At 35.6% G+C, this 12557-nt stretch overlaps 1 protein-coding gene across 2 annotated transcripts in view; it reads left to right on the top strand.

Moving 5' to 3' along the window:
* The first annotated feature begins 1241 nt into the window (after window positions 1-1241).
* ece2a (endothelin converting enzyme 2a) overlaps window positions 1242-12557 on the top strand; it is a 101658-nt gene continuing 90342 nt past the window's right edge. For both annotated transcript variants that reach the window (XM_067453285.1, XM_067453286.1), the window contains exons 1-2: window positions 1242-1370; window positions 1588-1751. In XM_067453285.1, the coding sequence (XP_067309386.1) occupies window positions 1592-1751 (160 nt within the window). In that variant the 5' untranslated portion in view covers window positions 1242-1370; window positions 1588-1591. The remainder of the gene's footprint in view (window positions 1371-1587; window positions 1752-12557) is intronic.

Here is a 12557-nt window from a genome sequence, read left to right on the forward strand (position 1 = left end):
GCCACACTCAACTTGATCAGTAGAGGGCGCAACATTATTCTGCAAAGTGGTTTTCATATTTTTATCTTTTTACACGTGTGAATGTAAAAATGCTACATTAAACACGTAATAACTGGATAAGTTACCATACCACTAATGTGGTAATTAAACAACTAAGTTTTTACATTTAATTTACTTAATTTTACAGATATTTTAGTTACATAGCCAATATGTGTTTCATGTATTTACCATAGGAGCTTAATAACAGTAGCCTAAACTATGCATAATTACTTGCAACTAACCCCAAACCAAACCCTAACCCTATAGTAAGTACATGTAATTATATACATGTAAATTATATATACTTAAATAATTACACTGTAACAATGACACCTTAAAATAAAGTGTAACCCAGGGGTGCACAATTAATCGAATTTGTCGATTTTGTTAATGCCTCAGTTATATAGTCATCTAATAACGATATTATATATATAGATATATATAAACATTTTTGTCTCTTAAAGTGTCATGTCTTTTTTTAGGTTTTCATGAGTTTTCTTAACATGATCATCATCATCCTCATCATCAGTGGACATCAGAATAACAATGACTGCAAATAAAACAGTGACAAGCTGCGAACAGTGCAGATAATGTGAGACAATCAAGCTTTAAAAGGCTGATAATAGTCTTTGTGGGCAGTTAGAAACTGATGATATAGGCCAGTGTCGATTGATTGTGATTGAAAGAACCAACCAACAAACAAACCAAAAATAACCAGTGCAATGAATCATAGTTTCGTATGTAAGTAAAGTAGTTTATTTTATAATATTAAGCAAACAACATTTTATGTTTTTTAAATTATGTATTTATTTAAACGTATTTTTTTTATTGAACATATGGCCTATAAATACAGTTACAACTCAAAACAGAATTTAAAAACACAAATATAATTATGAACAGTAGACAAAGAGCCAGTAAAAAAAAAAAAAAAAATAGCCTGAGAAAAAACAACACACTGAGCCAGGGGTATATAATTCGAATTAGAATGAGAGAGAGAATTATTATTTGTGGAAAGAAATTAAGAGATCATAAAGCAGTAAAAATGTAACGCAATAGGTGTACTTATGTATAGAAAACTCGGCTATTAAAATAGATTTATAAGAAAATACCATAGACTGTAAATAAATCTTTTTGAACTTTTATTTTGACATCATTCATTCCCACTCTTGGCGTCACGATGACCATACGAGGTTAGAGTGCATGAAAAAGAAAACACACGTGGGATATCTTGTCAGTTCTAGAACAGACATATCTTTTTAAAAAATACAAGCTAGTGGTTTCGTCTATTATTTTATTCACTGTTTTAGACGCACGATAAAGATATTGAGCTGGTAAGAGCCTCTGTATGCGATGTTTATTTTATATTTTGCCAGCTGACTTAGTTCAAACCTCATACTAATCAATGTTTATGAACCAGTATTATGCAAAATATTTACAGATCAGACAATATTTGCAGACAAACCATCTCAATAGTTGCCATGACAGCAACGGATATTTTTTACCCAGTAATAATTTAATAACAGCGGGGCTTTTGTTTATATTTTAAAGAAGGATGGAATATTTGCCGGACTCTAACGCCAGATATAAAGACGTGGATTACTGGGATGAGCGGTACCGGACGGAGGAGAGCTTCGAGTGGTTCGGAGACTTCACTAAATTTGAACATTTGCTCAAACAGCATGTAGGAACTGAAGAAAACATTTTGATGCTGGGTAAGTTTGACAGCTACAATACACCAACTATATTTAAGAATGTTCCTAGTAATCTTTTATATGGTTGGATTTTATGCATTTTATATATATGATCAGCAGGGGGCACTACTGCATTTTCATGCTTGCACATACAAACCATGATAGAGACAAGTGAGGTACATAATCACATCTCTGAATATAACATTTGTTCATCCTTCGGTTGAGCATAGCCAGTATAAATATATAAAAAAAATTACAAATAATTAGGCCTACATTAAAAAAATGAACAAATACAAAATAAAATGTAATCCAAAGGGGCTTAGACAAATCAAAAATAGATATCCATTTGAGGGCTTTCTGTTTTTTAACACATTTTTAAAGATTTATACAAGAGTTTAACCTTGTTCATCCATCTGCACTTATGAATTAAAAACTTTCCAAGACATAATAAGAAATTAACAATAACACTCAAACTGTTTTTCGGACAAATACCAAACCCAATTAACTTCACAGTGAGAGGTGGGAGTTCAAACTCCCTATAGAGTAACGTTAGACCATAACTAGTTCTGCACATCTCTCTAAAAGGGATACTACTGCACTTTTTGTGTGGTAATATTAATAAATATCACTTTTCTGAGAAAAAAAAGTAAAAAAAAGTAGCGGGTTCACCTTTAATGTGACAGTCAAGCTGTGTCTTGTAACTACTAAACTAATATTAAAAATAGAACTACATTTTTACACTTTCAACCATGTCCATCAGTCTATTCACAGTAAATCGTCCAAAACCAATGGTGCTGTTGGGACTAATAAGAGCCAAATGTCAACAAAAACTTGGTCCATCTTTAATTAGCAAATTATGATATAATGTGGCTTAAGCAGAGTTATTTCATATATTTATATTTGTATATATTTTATATATATATATATATATATATATATATATATATATATATATATATATATATATATATATATATATATTTATTTATTTATTTCAAAATATATCAAAAGTGCTCCTCTCAGACAAATATCAATGATAATATTTGTGGTCAATAAAACAAAATAAATTTAACTCATAAAATAATAATAAATAATAAAATTACAATGTGAAAAATAGTCACGAACAGCTCAAAAGTTGGAAAATGTCTGTTTATTTTTTTCTTATCAGTCGGCGTGCCATAACGCGTTGCTATGAGTTGCGTGCGTTTTACTGGCTAATTATTCCACAGTCTATTCGGAAACAGCACTCGAACCATTATGATTCTGTCAGAGAGTTTCTGACTGTGGCTTTACGGGGAAAAATAAACCAAACATTTTTTTCATCAAACCTAATGTGTCGATTTAATCAAAAATCTCTATGATATATTTTTAAATATTACATAATTCATAAATGCCTGTTTATCATGTATAACAATGTTACACCAACCAATCGTGATCTGGCAAAACAAGTTAAAACAAAGCAGTTGAAAATTGTATAAATCAAATAGCATCGCTGACAGGATGACACAAAAAAGAACTGCACAAAACCATGCAGCACCAAAAGTCACGTTATTGGTAAGTAGTGTTACTTGTATTTATGTATATGGATACAGCATTTACTATTTGACGAAACTATCAAAGTTAATGAAACCCAAGTGCCACCGGCACATACAGGTGAAGTGTAGTCTGGCAAAATGGTGACGTGAAAGGACTCTTTTATATTACCATTTTTTAGCCTAGAAATCTAGACGCACCCTAGCGGCAGCAAATTTAATCTGCCCGCGAGTGTCGTCTAGGAACTCTCAATACCCTTCTGAGCTGTATTCCTCACAATCTGGACGGGCCAATCACGTCGTGTATAGAGTCGGTGGGCGGGGCCATAATGACGACGGCCGAGTTGCGTTTGCGTGCTTCTAGTAAACACAGAAACTGGCGAACGGCGGCGGTCTTTCGAATCAGCTTTGACTGCGATTCTGGAAGACTTGGAGTTAAGCTTTTCTCTGAGAAAAGAACAAAGAACGGTACTGAAGTCATTCTTAAAAAGGGAAGATGTGTTCGGAGTTTAGCCGACCGGTGAATGTTTAATCTATCAACGAGCTCTGTTTCACCTTCGTTGCTCTGGTTGGTGTAGCGCTATCCTATCGCGTGCAGAGGGAGTTTGAAAGACAACCGTTTATCCCGCCCCTCGGATTGAGCCCTGTCTATGGTGAGTTTCCAGACCAAACATCTTGATGTGGTTCTGGCTTGTCAGGCTAACCATTTTTGATAATTATGCAGCATTATAAAAGAAGTCTCTTATGCTCATTAAGCCTGCATTTATTTGATCAAAAACAGAAATATTGTGAACTATTATTTAAATAATGGTTTTCTATTTTAACATACTTTAAAATATAATTTATTCCTGTGATCTAAGCTGAATTTATCATCAGTACAGTCTTCAGTGTCACATGATCAATTAGAAATCATTCTAAAATGATGATTTAATGTAAACTTATAAACAGTTGCACATATGCTGCTTAATATTTTTTATAACCTGCTATGCTACTCTTTTCAAGATTTTTTGATTACTAAAAAGTTAAAAAGAACATCATGTAATACTATTTTACAATATTAGGCTACTCTCTGCACGTCCCTAAGTATCTGTACTTTACTTGAGTATTATTTTTTTCTGGAAACTTATGACTTTAATTTCACTACATTTGAAAGACAATTATTGTACTTTTTACTCCATTACATTTTTATCAAGGTCCTCTAAGTCAAAAGCCATTTCTGTAGCAGCTTTGAAAGTCAGTGGATGATTTTTTTCTTCTTTAAACGGTGTTTGGGTTTTTTATGAAAGCCTTTCAGGAATTACTTTTGTAGGGTCACGTGAAGTTAAATGATTTCCCAGCATTTGTTTTAACATTGATTTATAGTTTATAGCAAAGTGGAAGAAGAAGGATGTCAAAATGTTCATTTTGTTGAGTATTCACATAAACAAAGTTGATTATGTCATAAATGAAGGTAAACAGATGTGTATCAGTACATTGTATCTGTGCATTCGGCCTTAAAGTGACAGCAGCTTTTTAAAGTATTTAAATTAATTTTAGTTAGTCGTATGCTAGCATGTCCGACAGAGCATCACTGACTGGCTTTAACTATGTCTGGCTGACTGACTGGCTTAAACTAATATGGCTGCGTCCAAAAACCTAGGCAGCTGACTCGTTGCCTCGCTGCCTTATCAGACAATGACTCTACAGGCAGTGTTTTGTGCATGAAGGCACTTCACAAAACTAATTTCGGACAGAGTTCTAAGGCAGTGAAACAGTTTAATGATGTACAGCAAAATAGAGAGAGCTTTGGTGAGAACTTAAAACATTAATTACTAATTAGTATTAATATTAGTATTAATATTAGTATTAGTATTAGTAATTAGTATTAATTACTACATTAGTAATTTCTCGCTAGAAATGACATCAGAAGTGGAAAATATTGGTAAAAAAAACATATACACACAAACTGGCCAGAAAACGCAACTTTTGGACGCCATCTTTTTCCCCCAGCTCAACTGTCACTGAATGGAAAGCACAGGATTGTGGGATATCAAAGGCAATGAAGGATGCTGCCTTCAAAAATCGATCAAATGAAGGTATCTCAGGAGACAGGAAGTGAAGCTAACATTAGATTCGGACATTGTTTGATGCCTTCCTGCCTTCAAACATGTCCCCCTTTCATTTTCCAGGTTTCGTATGCAGCCTATTATGGCATAGTGTGCATTTATACAACAGTAATAAAATAATGCGTTGACATAAAAAGGAAATAAACTTTTGACACTTAAGTACTTTTAAAAACAAATACTTCTGTACTTTTACTGAAGTAAAAATCTTTTTTTTTTTTTTTTTTTTTTTTTACAACTTTTACTTGTAATGAAGTAATATTTGACCAGCAGTATTTTTACTGTTACTCTTCACTTTTACTGGTAAAGAAGTGTTTTTACTTAGGCTGTTACTTGCTCAAGGGCATGTGGGTTATCTAAGAACTCCCTACAGGGTTTGAACCTATGACCATTCTTGCTCTTCCAGCTTTTTAAAAGGACTTAATCCCCCCCGTAACTTAAAAATAAAAGAATATTTAATATCAAGAATGAGCTCCCGCTTGGTTAAGACAAGGTACCTTGATTTCTTCCTACGTTGTTAACATTTTGTTCTCACAGATTTTTTTTGATTTTTTTTTAAAATAATGTCAGGTAGACAAATTAATTAATTTTCCGCAGGGTGGTCTGGTAAAAGTAGTCTTTCGAGTAGTCTTTCGTTGTGGTGCGGCTCAAGAGGGCAGTGTTGCTCAACTCACTCACGATATGGATTCTATATATGGTGCCGTATTGGAGATGAGTGCGGACCTCTGACATGTTCTCTGAGCTCCAGATCTGTTCTTCAATGCAATGACATGAGCTCCCATCCCCCAGGGGGGTGGTTCAGCTATATCTCAACTTAATCCAATTAGCAACACTTAAAGTGGCATAATAAAAGCGCATTGGTTTAGGGGCTAGTGTGGGTCAATTTGATCTTTTTTTTTTTTCATGCAGCTTAACCTAGTGTTTAAGACCAGTGGAATTGTAGTGTTGTGTTTTAGTCTGATGTGGGTGTATCTGCTTAGTTAGATCAGAGGTTTTCAGTCTTTTAGATGCCATTGACTCCCAACGTGATCTTTATTGTGTGAGGGACCCCCACCCTCAAATGTTTTTATGTATAAAAAAAAAATTATTAGTGTCTATATTCTGTAAAAAAAAAATGAGTTTCTATTATGTTGCGTCACTACATTCTTTTGTACTTATAGTACTGTATAGTTAGATGTAATTAAAAATTGTATTTATTGATCTATTTTAATAAATATATTTATTTGTCAAATTGTTTATTTAAAGGGTTAGACCAGCAGGGTTAGTTCCTCCAAAAAAATTAAATTCTGCCCTCGTTCAACCGAAATTTCTACCCTAGATTACCCTCGTTCAACCAACGAGAATACTTTTTGTTAGCAAAATACAGGCTAGAATAATTTGATAAATAAAGTTATTTTATTTGTTTTTGCGCATAAAAAGTATTCTCGTCGCTTCATAAAATTAAAGTTGAACCATTGGAACCACATGGACTGTTTTAACAATGCCTTTACTACCTTTCTGGACCTTGAAAGTGGTACTTGAATATAGCTGACAATGGAAGGGTCAGAAAGATCTCGGATTTCATCAAAAATATATTGAAGATGAAGGTCTTGCGTGTTTGGAACGATGGGTGGGTAATTAACGAGGATGCCCTAGAAAACCCCTCGAGTTAGTTGTTCCATTTTGCCAAATTAAATCTAAAATCAGAATTTGGTTGTATAAATGTTTTTCGAAATACACCAGTAATTTGGTTACACAATACATGTTTAATGAAAAAAATAGGATTTAATTTTTTAGCTTACTGAGGAAACCCCCTTGTTATTTTTGTGTCCTCCTCCGTTTCTCTCCCACACAGACACCCCTTCTGCACCCACATCATGTTACCTCCGCAGTCCACCCTCACAAACACAACACCCTCTCCGTGACCTTTCTCAAGCGGGGAACAGGGCGAGGAGTTCTTTACTTATGACCTCTGACACAATTAATGTAATGTCTTTTCTTTATGTAATGCACCAGCCATTACCCTTGACCTCTAAATTGCAGCTGAATTGTTAAGGATCGTGTTATCTTTGGTTATGAAATGTTCTCTTTCTCTCCATTGGTCTCAGTTCTCTTCTTGTGTGTGTGTGTGTGTGACTAGTGCCTAATGGATCAGGGTAGAATTGGACGGTTTATTTCACTTTTCCATGCTCAAGGATACATCTCTCTCAGAACTGCAACAGCAACATTTGTGTCTCCCTTACCCAGAATGCACTGGCTCAGGGCAGATTCCTGAGCAGGCTGTTAAGGCTGCATGCGTCTCAAGTTTCGGAGGTTGGGTAACGGTTTGTTGCATGAGGAGAAGTGGATTCTCCTCAGTTAACAGTAGCAGATTCTGTCGCCGAAAGAGGCTGTTCAGATCCCATCATGCCTTTCATCTGTGTACATGAAACATAATATGAAAAACTAGTTCTTATTTGCGTATCTGGATATATACTATAGATATAGACTTCCTCCCTTGTCCACACAAACCAATTAATGGGAACAAAGCTGCAAAAATGGCTCATTCATAAACGATCATGGCTATAATGGCACAACCATTATGACATTTGCATATCAATGCATGTTCAGCAACTGGGCTCGCCCTGGTGAACGATGTGTAAACTGTGCTATAGCATGTGGAGGTTATTTGATCATAACGCATTTCATTTACATATAGTGGTTTTAAAGGTAGCAAAGATAGTGAGGGGGTGGAAATGGGCATGAAAACATATGACTGCTTTTTTGGAAACATTCATTTATGGTGATCATGGAGTTGTGTTTAGCACTTACTACTTCAGTAATGTGACAGACACTACCGTTTTTACTATGTTTTTTGGAAAAAGTATCTTATGTTCACCAAGGTTTTCCAATGTAATATATTTTAAATGTTTTTTTTCTGTGATTTAAAAGCTGCATATTCAGCAGTTTTCAGCTATTACACTGGTCTTCTGTGTCACATGATACTTCAGAAATCATGATTTGCTGCTCAAAAAACATCTATTGGTCCCCCAGTATAGGTCATAAAGCCCGCCCCATGTATTCTAATGGGACACGAGACAAACTAAACGATCAAACTGCACTTCAAATACATTTTTCAAAGGTGTTTTTACTGTCATTTTAGGTAGTTTTTATCATGCTAATGCAGGTTCAAGGTTTTTTTTTATTTTTTATAAGTTTCGTTTTAGTTATTTGATGCTATAAAAACAGGGGTGTGTCGCCATGATTGAAAGCTTCTCCGAGCAAAGTTGTCACTGAGGAACCAACTGAATTTTTTCGAGAGGAGATTGGAGCTTCTACCGTTTACCGTCCACCTGTCACTCAAAGTGGCCACAAAATTAGCTGTATAGACCCCAAACCACAATTTGTAGCAGGCTGCAAAGATGTTTTTTTTTTCTGCTGTAAAGTTGGACATTTTAAAATGGGTCTTTCTGGAGTCTGTCCCTAGTGGCCAGTCGCAGAATTGCAGTTTAAGTTACTTCCATATTGGGCCGCTTGGTACTAAAAGATACTGTGTGAGTGTGGGCAGGGTTTTGATATCGCGTCTCTACTTTCTGCTCTCTACTGCGCTGACTTAGTTACCGAGGTCACTACTGCGCAGACAGTTCCCAAATCAGAGCAAGATGTCATAGCCATATTCGGACATTGAAACATTTTCACTTCATTTTTCGCCAAATGGAAGATAGTGAAGAGGTGTCGTCCATCTTTTTTACAGTGTATGTTGCGAACATGTTTTGTTTTTCTCCGCAGAATTCAGAACCATATACTAGTATACTACTACCTTTACAATATTTCTATGACAGAAATAGTTGTAGTAGTATGCTATACAGTTCCCAAATTCACAATTATTATTTTGTCCTTGCAATTAAAGTAAATGGGTTCTAACGCTGTTTTGGATGAAAACAGTAATTTTTTTTCTTTCTTTTTTACGTTCTTTCAAAAATTTCATCTTTTGTGTTCTGCAGAAGAATGAAAGGTTTGGAACACAATGAGTGTGAGTAAAACGAGGACATCATTTTTTATTTTTGGATGAACTATCTCTTCAAAACCGTTAGTCAGGCCATTGGAAATGATTTCAGTCTGTGTTTTTACAAACTGAGGGATGAGAAGATATCATTTTCTGTGGAATTTGACAGTATGCTGTTGATAGATTTGTATTAAACCCAGAGCATTCCTTTAATGTTGTTTATCCATGTGTATTTCTAGTAGGTCTTCTCAAGTGTTTTTTTCCACTCAGTCAGTGGGCAAACTCACATTCATTAGAGTCATCGCTGACAGAATGGAAAGAGCAAAGATAGAGGAGGGAGGCGATAGGGTGGTCTTTGAAGTGCCCGTGGCAGCTCATTCCGGCAAACCATCAGCAGGGTCTCCCCATGCACACTCCTCTCTCGGTTGCTATTGGTTTCACTGCTTTACCTCTGAACAAAGAAGGAGAGATGTGTTCAAGTGCTCTTTGTTGTGCGTCAGAACAATCACATTTCATCTTCAGTGAAATCCTGAAGAGTTGGAGGGAATTGAGTTTTGAATGGACCATCTTGAATAGAGAAATCATGAGTCACTATCGGTCAGAATGAGTGTGAGTCAGTCTCTTTTTCTCTCACGCTGCATTTGTTACCCCAGAGACACGTAACACGTTCTGAACCCTGAAGTCCTGCGGCTGTGTTCAAGATACATCACTTTATGAATGAATGAATCGGTGAAGGGATGAATGAAAGAAACGCAGCGAATGAATGAGCGGTGGAGGAGGGGGAGGCTGCGGTGTTATGCGGTATCTACTTGACCCCGCCCATCCCTTTTTGTTCTTCCGTCCTCTTCCCCCGCCGTCTGATTGGCTGAGAGGTTTCAATGCTGCTGGAAGGTACTGCAGTCATGTGGGGGTTACCCCCCTGCCTCCCCACCACAATCTCTGCAGTTTATGAATGAATGTTGGAAAAATTGAATGAAGAAATGGGTTACATGTGAGCGAATTGTGTGTGCTCACCCACTGTTGTGCTCAAGCGGGAATATCTGTCTTGTTTTGGCTATTTAAATGTATTTTGAATGCCCACTGTATATTCATAAGAATAATTTATTTACTATCTTTGTGTGGGTGTGTGTGATGTTGTTAAATTAGTGTGCTTGTGTAGAAAATATGGCTTTTTGTGTTGGACATGACTTTTGCATTTATACTGTTTAAGTGTAAGAATGTAGTGTGTTTCGCTGTTTTCCTGGATGTGAATATTTATGTCTTTAAATGGGTGTCCCAGCAAATTCAATTTGTTTTTGTGTGTTTACTTTGGACCTTGTTATGCATATGTTTTTAGTCTTTTCACTGGTTTATCATGCAAAAATGTGTGTATTTGTTTCTTATACACCACCATTTTTGTTTTTATCTCTTATGGTCATTTATTTGATCAAAAATACAGTAATATTGTGGAATATTCTTACAAATTAAGCCATTTTCTATTTTGACTTATTTTAATAATTTATTCCAGTGATGGAAAAGCTGAATTTTCAGCATCATTACTCCAGTCGTCAGTCACAAGGTACTTCAGAAATTAAAATATGCTGCATATCTTCTTATCAGTGTTTGAAAATGTACTGCATAAAACGTGCATGTATATAACATCTTTGAATCTTGAATGAATCTTTTGTGTTTTGGATCCTGTTTTGTATAGGTTATATTATTTTGTATTAGGCCTATGCATAAGGGTGACCTTGCACATGCATTATGTGACCTTGTGAAATTCTGGCTTTGTTGTGCTGGACTCAAATGTGTTGCTTATTTGTTTGCAGATCAGGGAGAATTCCTCTCATTCTCTCTCTCTCTCTCTATCGTTCTTTCTCTCTCTCTGTGACCCGTGTCTGGAATTTTAACTGGGTTACCCGGGCAACAGGGCTCGGATGATAGATGGGCTCTCCTTTGATAAATGGGGCAGTGGATGCACATAAAAAAGAACTGTTTGTGTATGTGTGATTTATGAAAGAGTTTGAGTTAAACCCTGTACCTGATAATTGCACACTAGAGATCCGAGAGATCACCCGAATCCGCTGTTAAAAATAAATCATCCACCTGCCATCCACCCGAACCTATGATTTGATGACCTCACCTAACCCGCACCCGATCATCACATTAGAGTTATTCTAATTCTCAGTGTTAAGGGTGATATGGTATCATGTTACACTAGAGTAGGCTGCTTTTAAATGAACGTTTATTTAAAATAAAAGTTTTCCTTTGACAAAATTGAATTTCCTGAGTAGCCTAAACACAGGTTTTACTCCCTTCAAACTTAAATTGGAATGTTGTGGTTTCTGTCACAGAAAGGTCCCTAACACACACAAAATAAATGAAAGATGTTCAGCCCAAGCAAAGATATAGGCTGGTTTATTGTCATATACAGCGCTTACAGCCGTTACGTATCACATACCCAACACTTGAATCGTCCTGGTTAATATACTTCACTTAAACACTCCCACACAGTACTTTTCTTCCCTTCCTTTTGTGTTGGTTTTAATTTTCTCTCGTATCTGTTTTGCTTCCATTGCTGCAAATTAGTGCCTGACGAAATACTTTAAACACGTCAAACTCATCCGAATGATTTCTGTATTAAAGCTGTTATTAAAACTGCACGTTGTTAAAGTTATTAAATACCCCCTGTGGTGAAAATCAAGTTTTTAATGTGGTTTAAATGTCTGTGTGGTGTTTTTAATATGGCTTAATACAAACCATGTGCAAAGTCATGTCAGCACTGAGTATTTTCACCTTAACTTCAGTGAACAAAAGACCAGTTTGAAATCGCTGGTGTTTCTGACGGCACAAACTAGACTGTAACCAATCACATCAACAAGTGTGTTTTAGCATGTCATCATTACTATGCTGCAAAGGTCTCAAAAGAAGCCAGGTTATCAGGTACGTTTAACTATATAAAGGATGAAATACCTAGGCTTATATATATATATATATATATATATATATATATATATATATATATATATATATATATATATATATATAATATGAGAATTAGAATAACTCTAATGTGATGATCGGGTGCGGGCTAGGTGAGGTTATCTAAATGAGTGATCATAGGTTCGGGTGGATGGCAGGTGGATGATTTATTTTTAACAGCGGATTCGGGTGATCTCTCGGATCTCTAGTGTGCAGTTATCAGGTACAGGGTTTAACTCAAACTAACTCAAACAGTAATGTTTTTTTT

This window comes from Pseudorasbora parva, chromosome 9 (genome assembly GCF_024679245.1).
Source record: "Pseudorasbora parva isolate DD20220531a chromosome 9, ASM2467924v1, whole genome shotgun sequence".
NCBI classification, from domain to species: domain Eukaryota; kingdom Metazoa; phylum Chordata; class Actinopteri; order Cypriniformes; family Gobionidae; genus Pseudorasbora; species Pseudorasbora parva.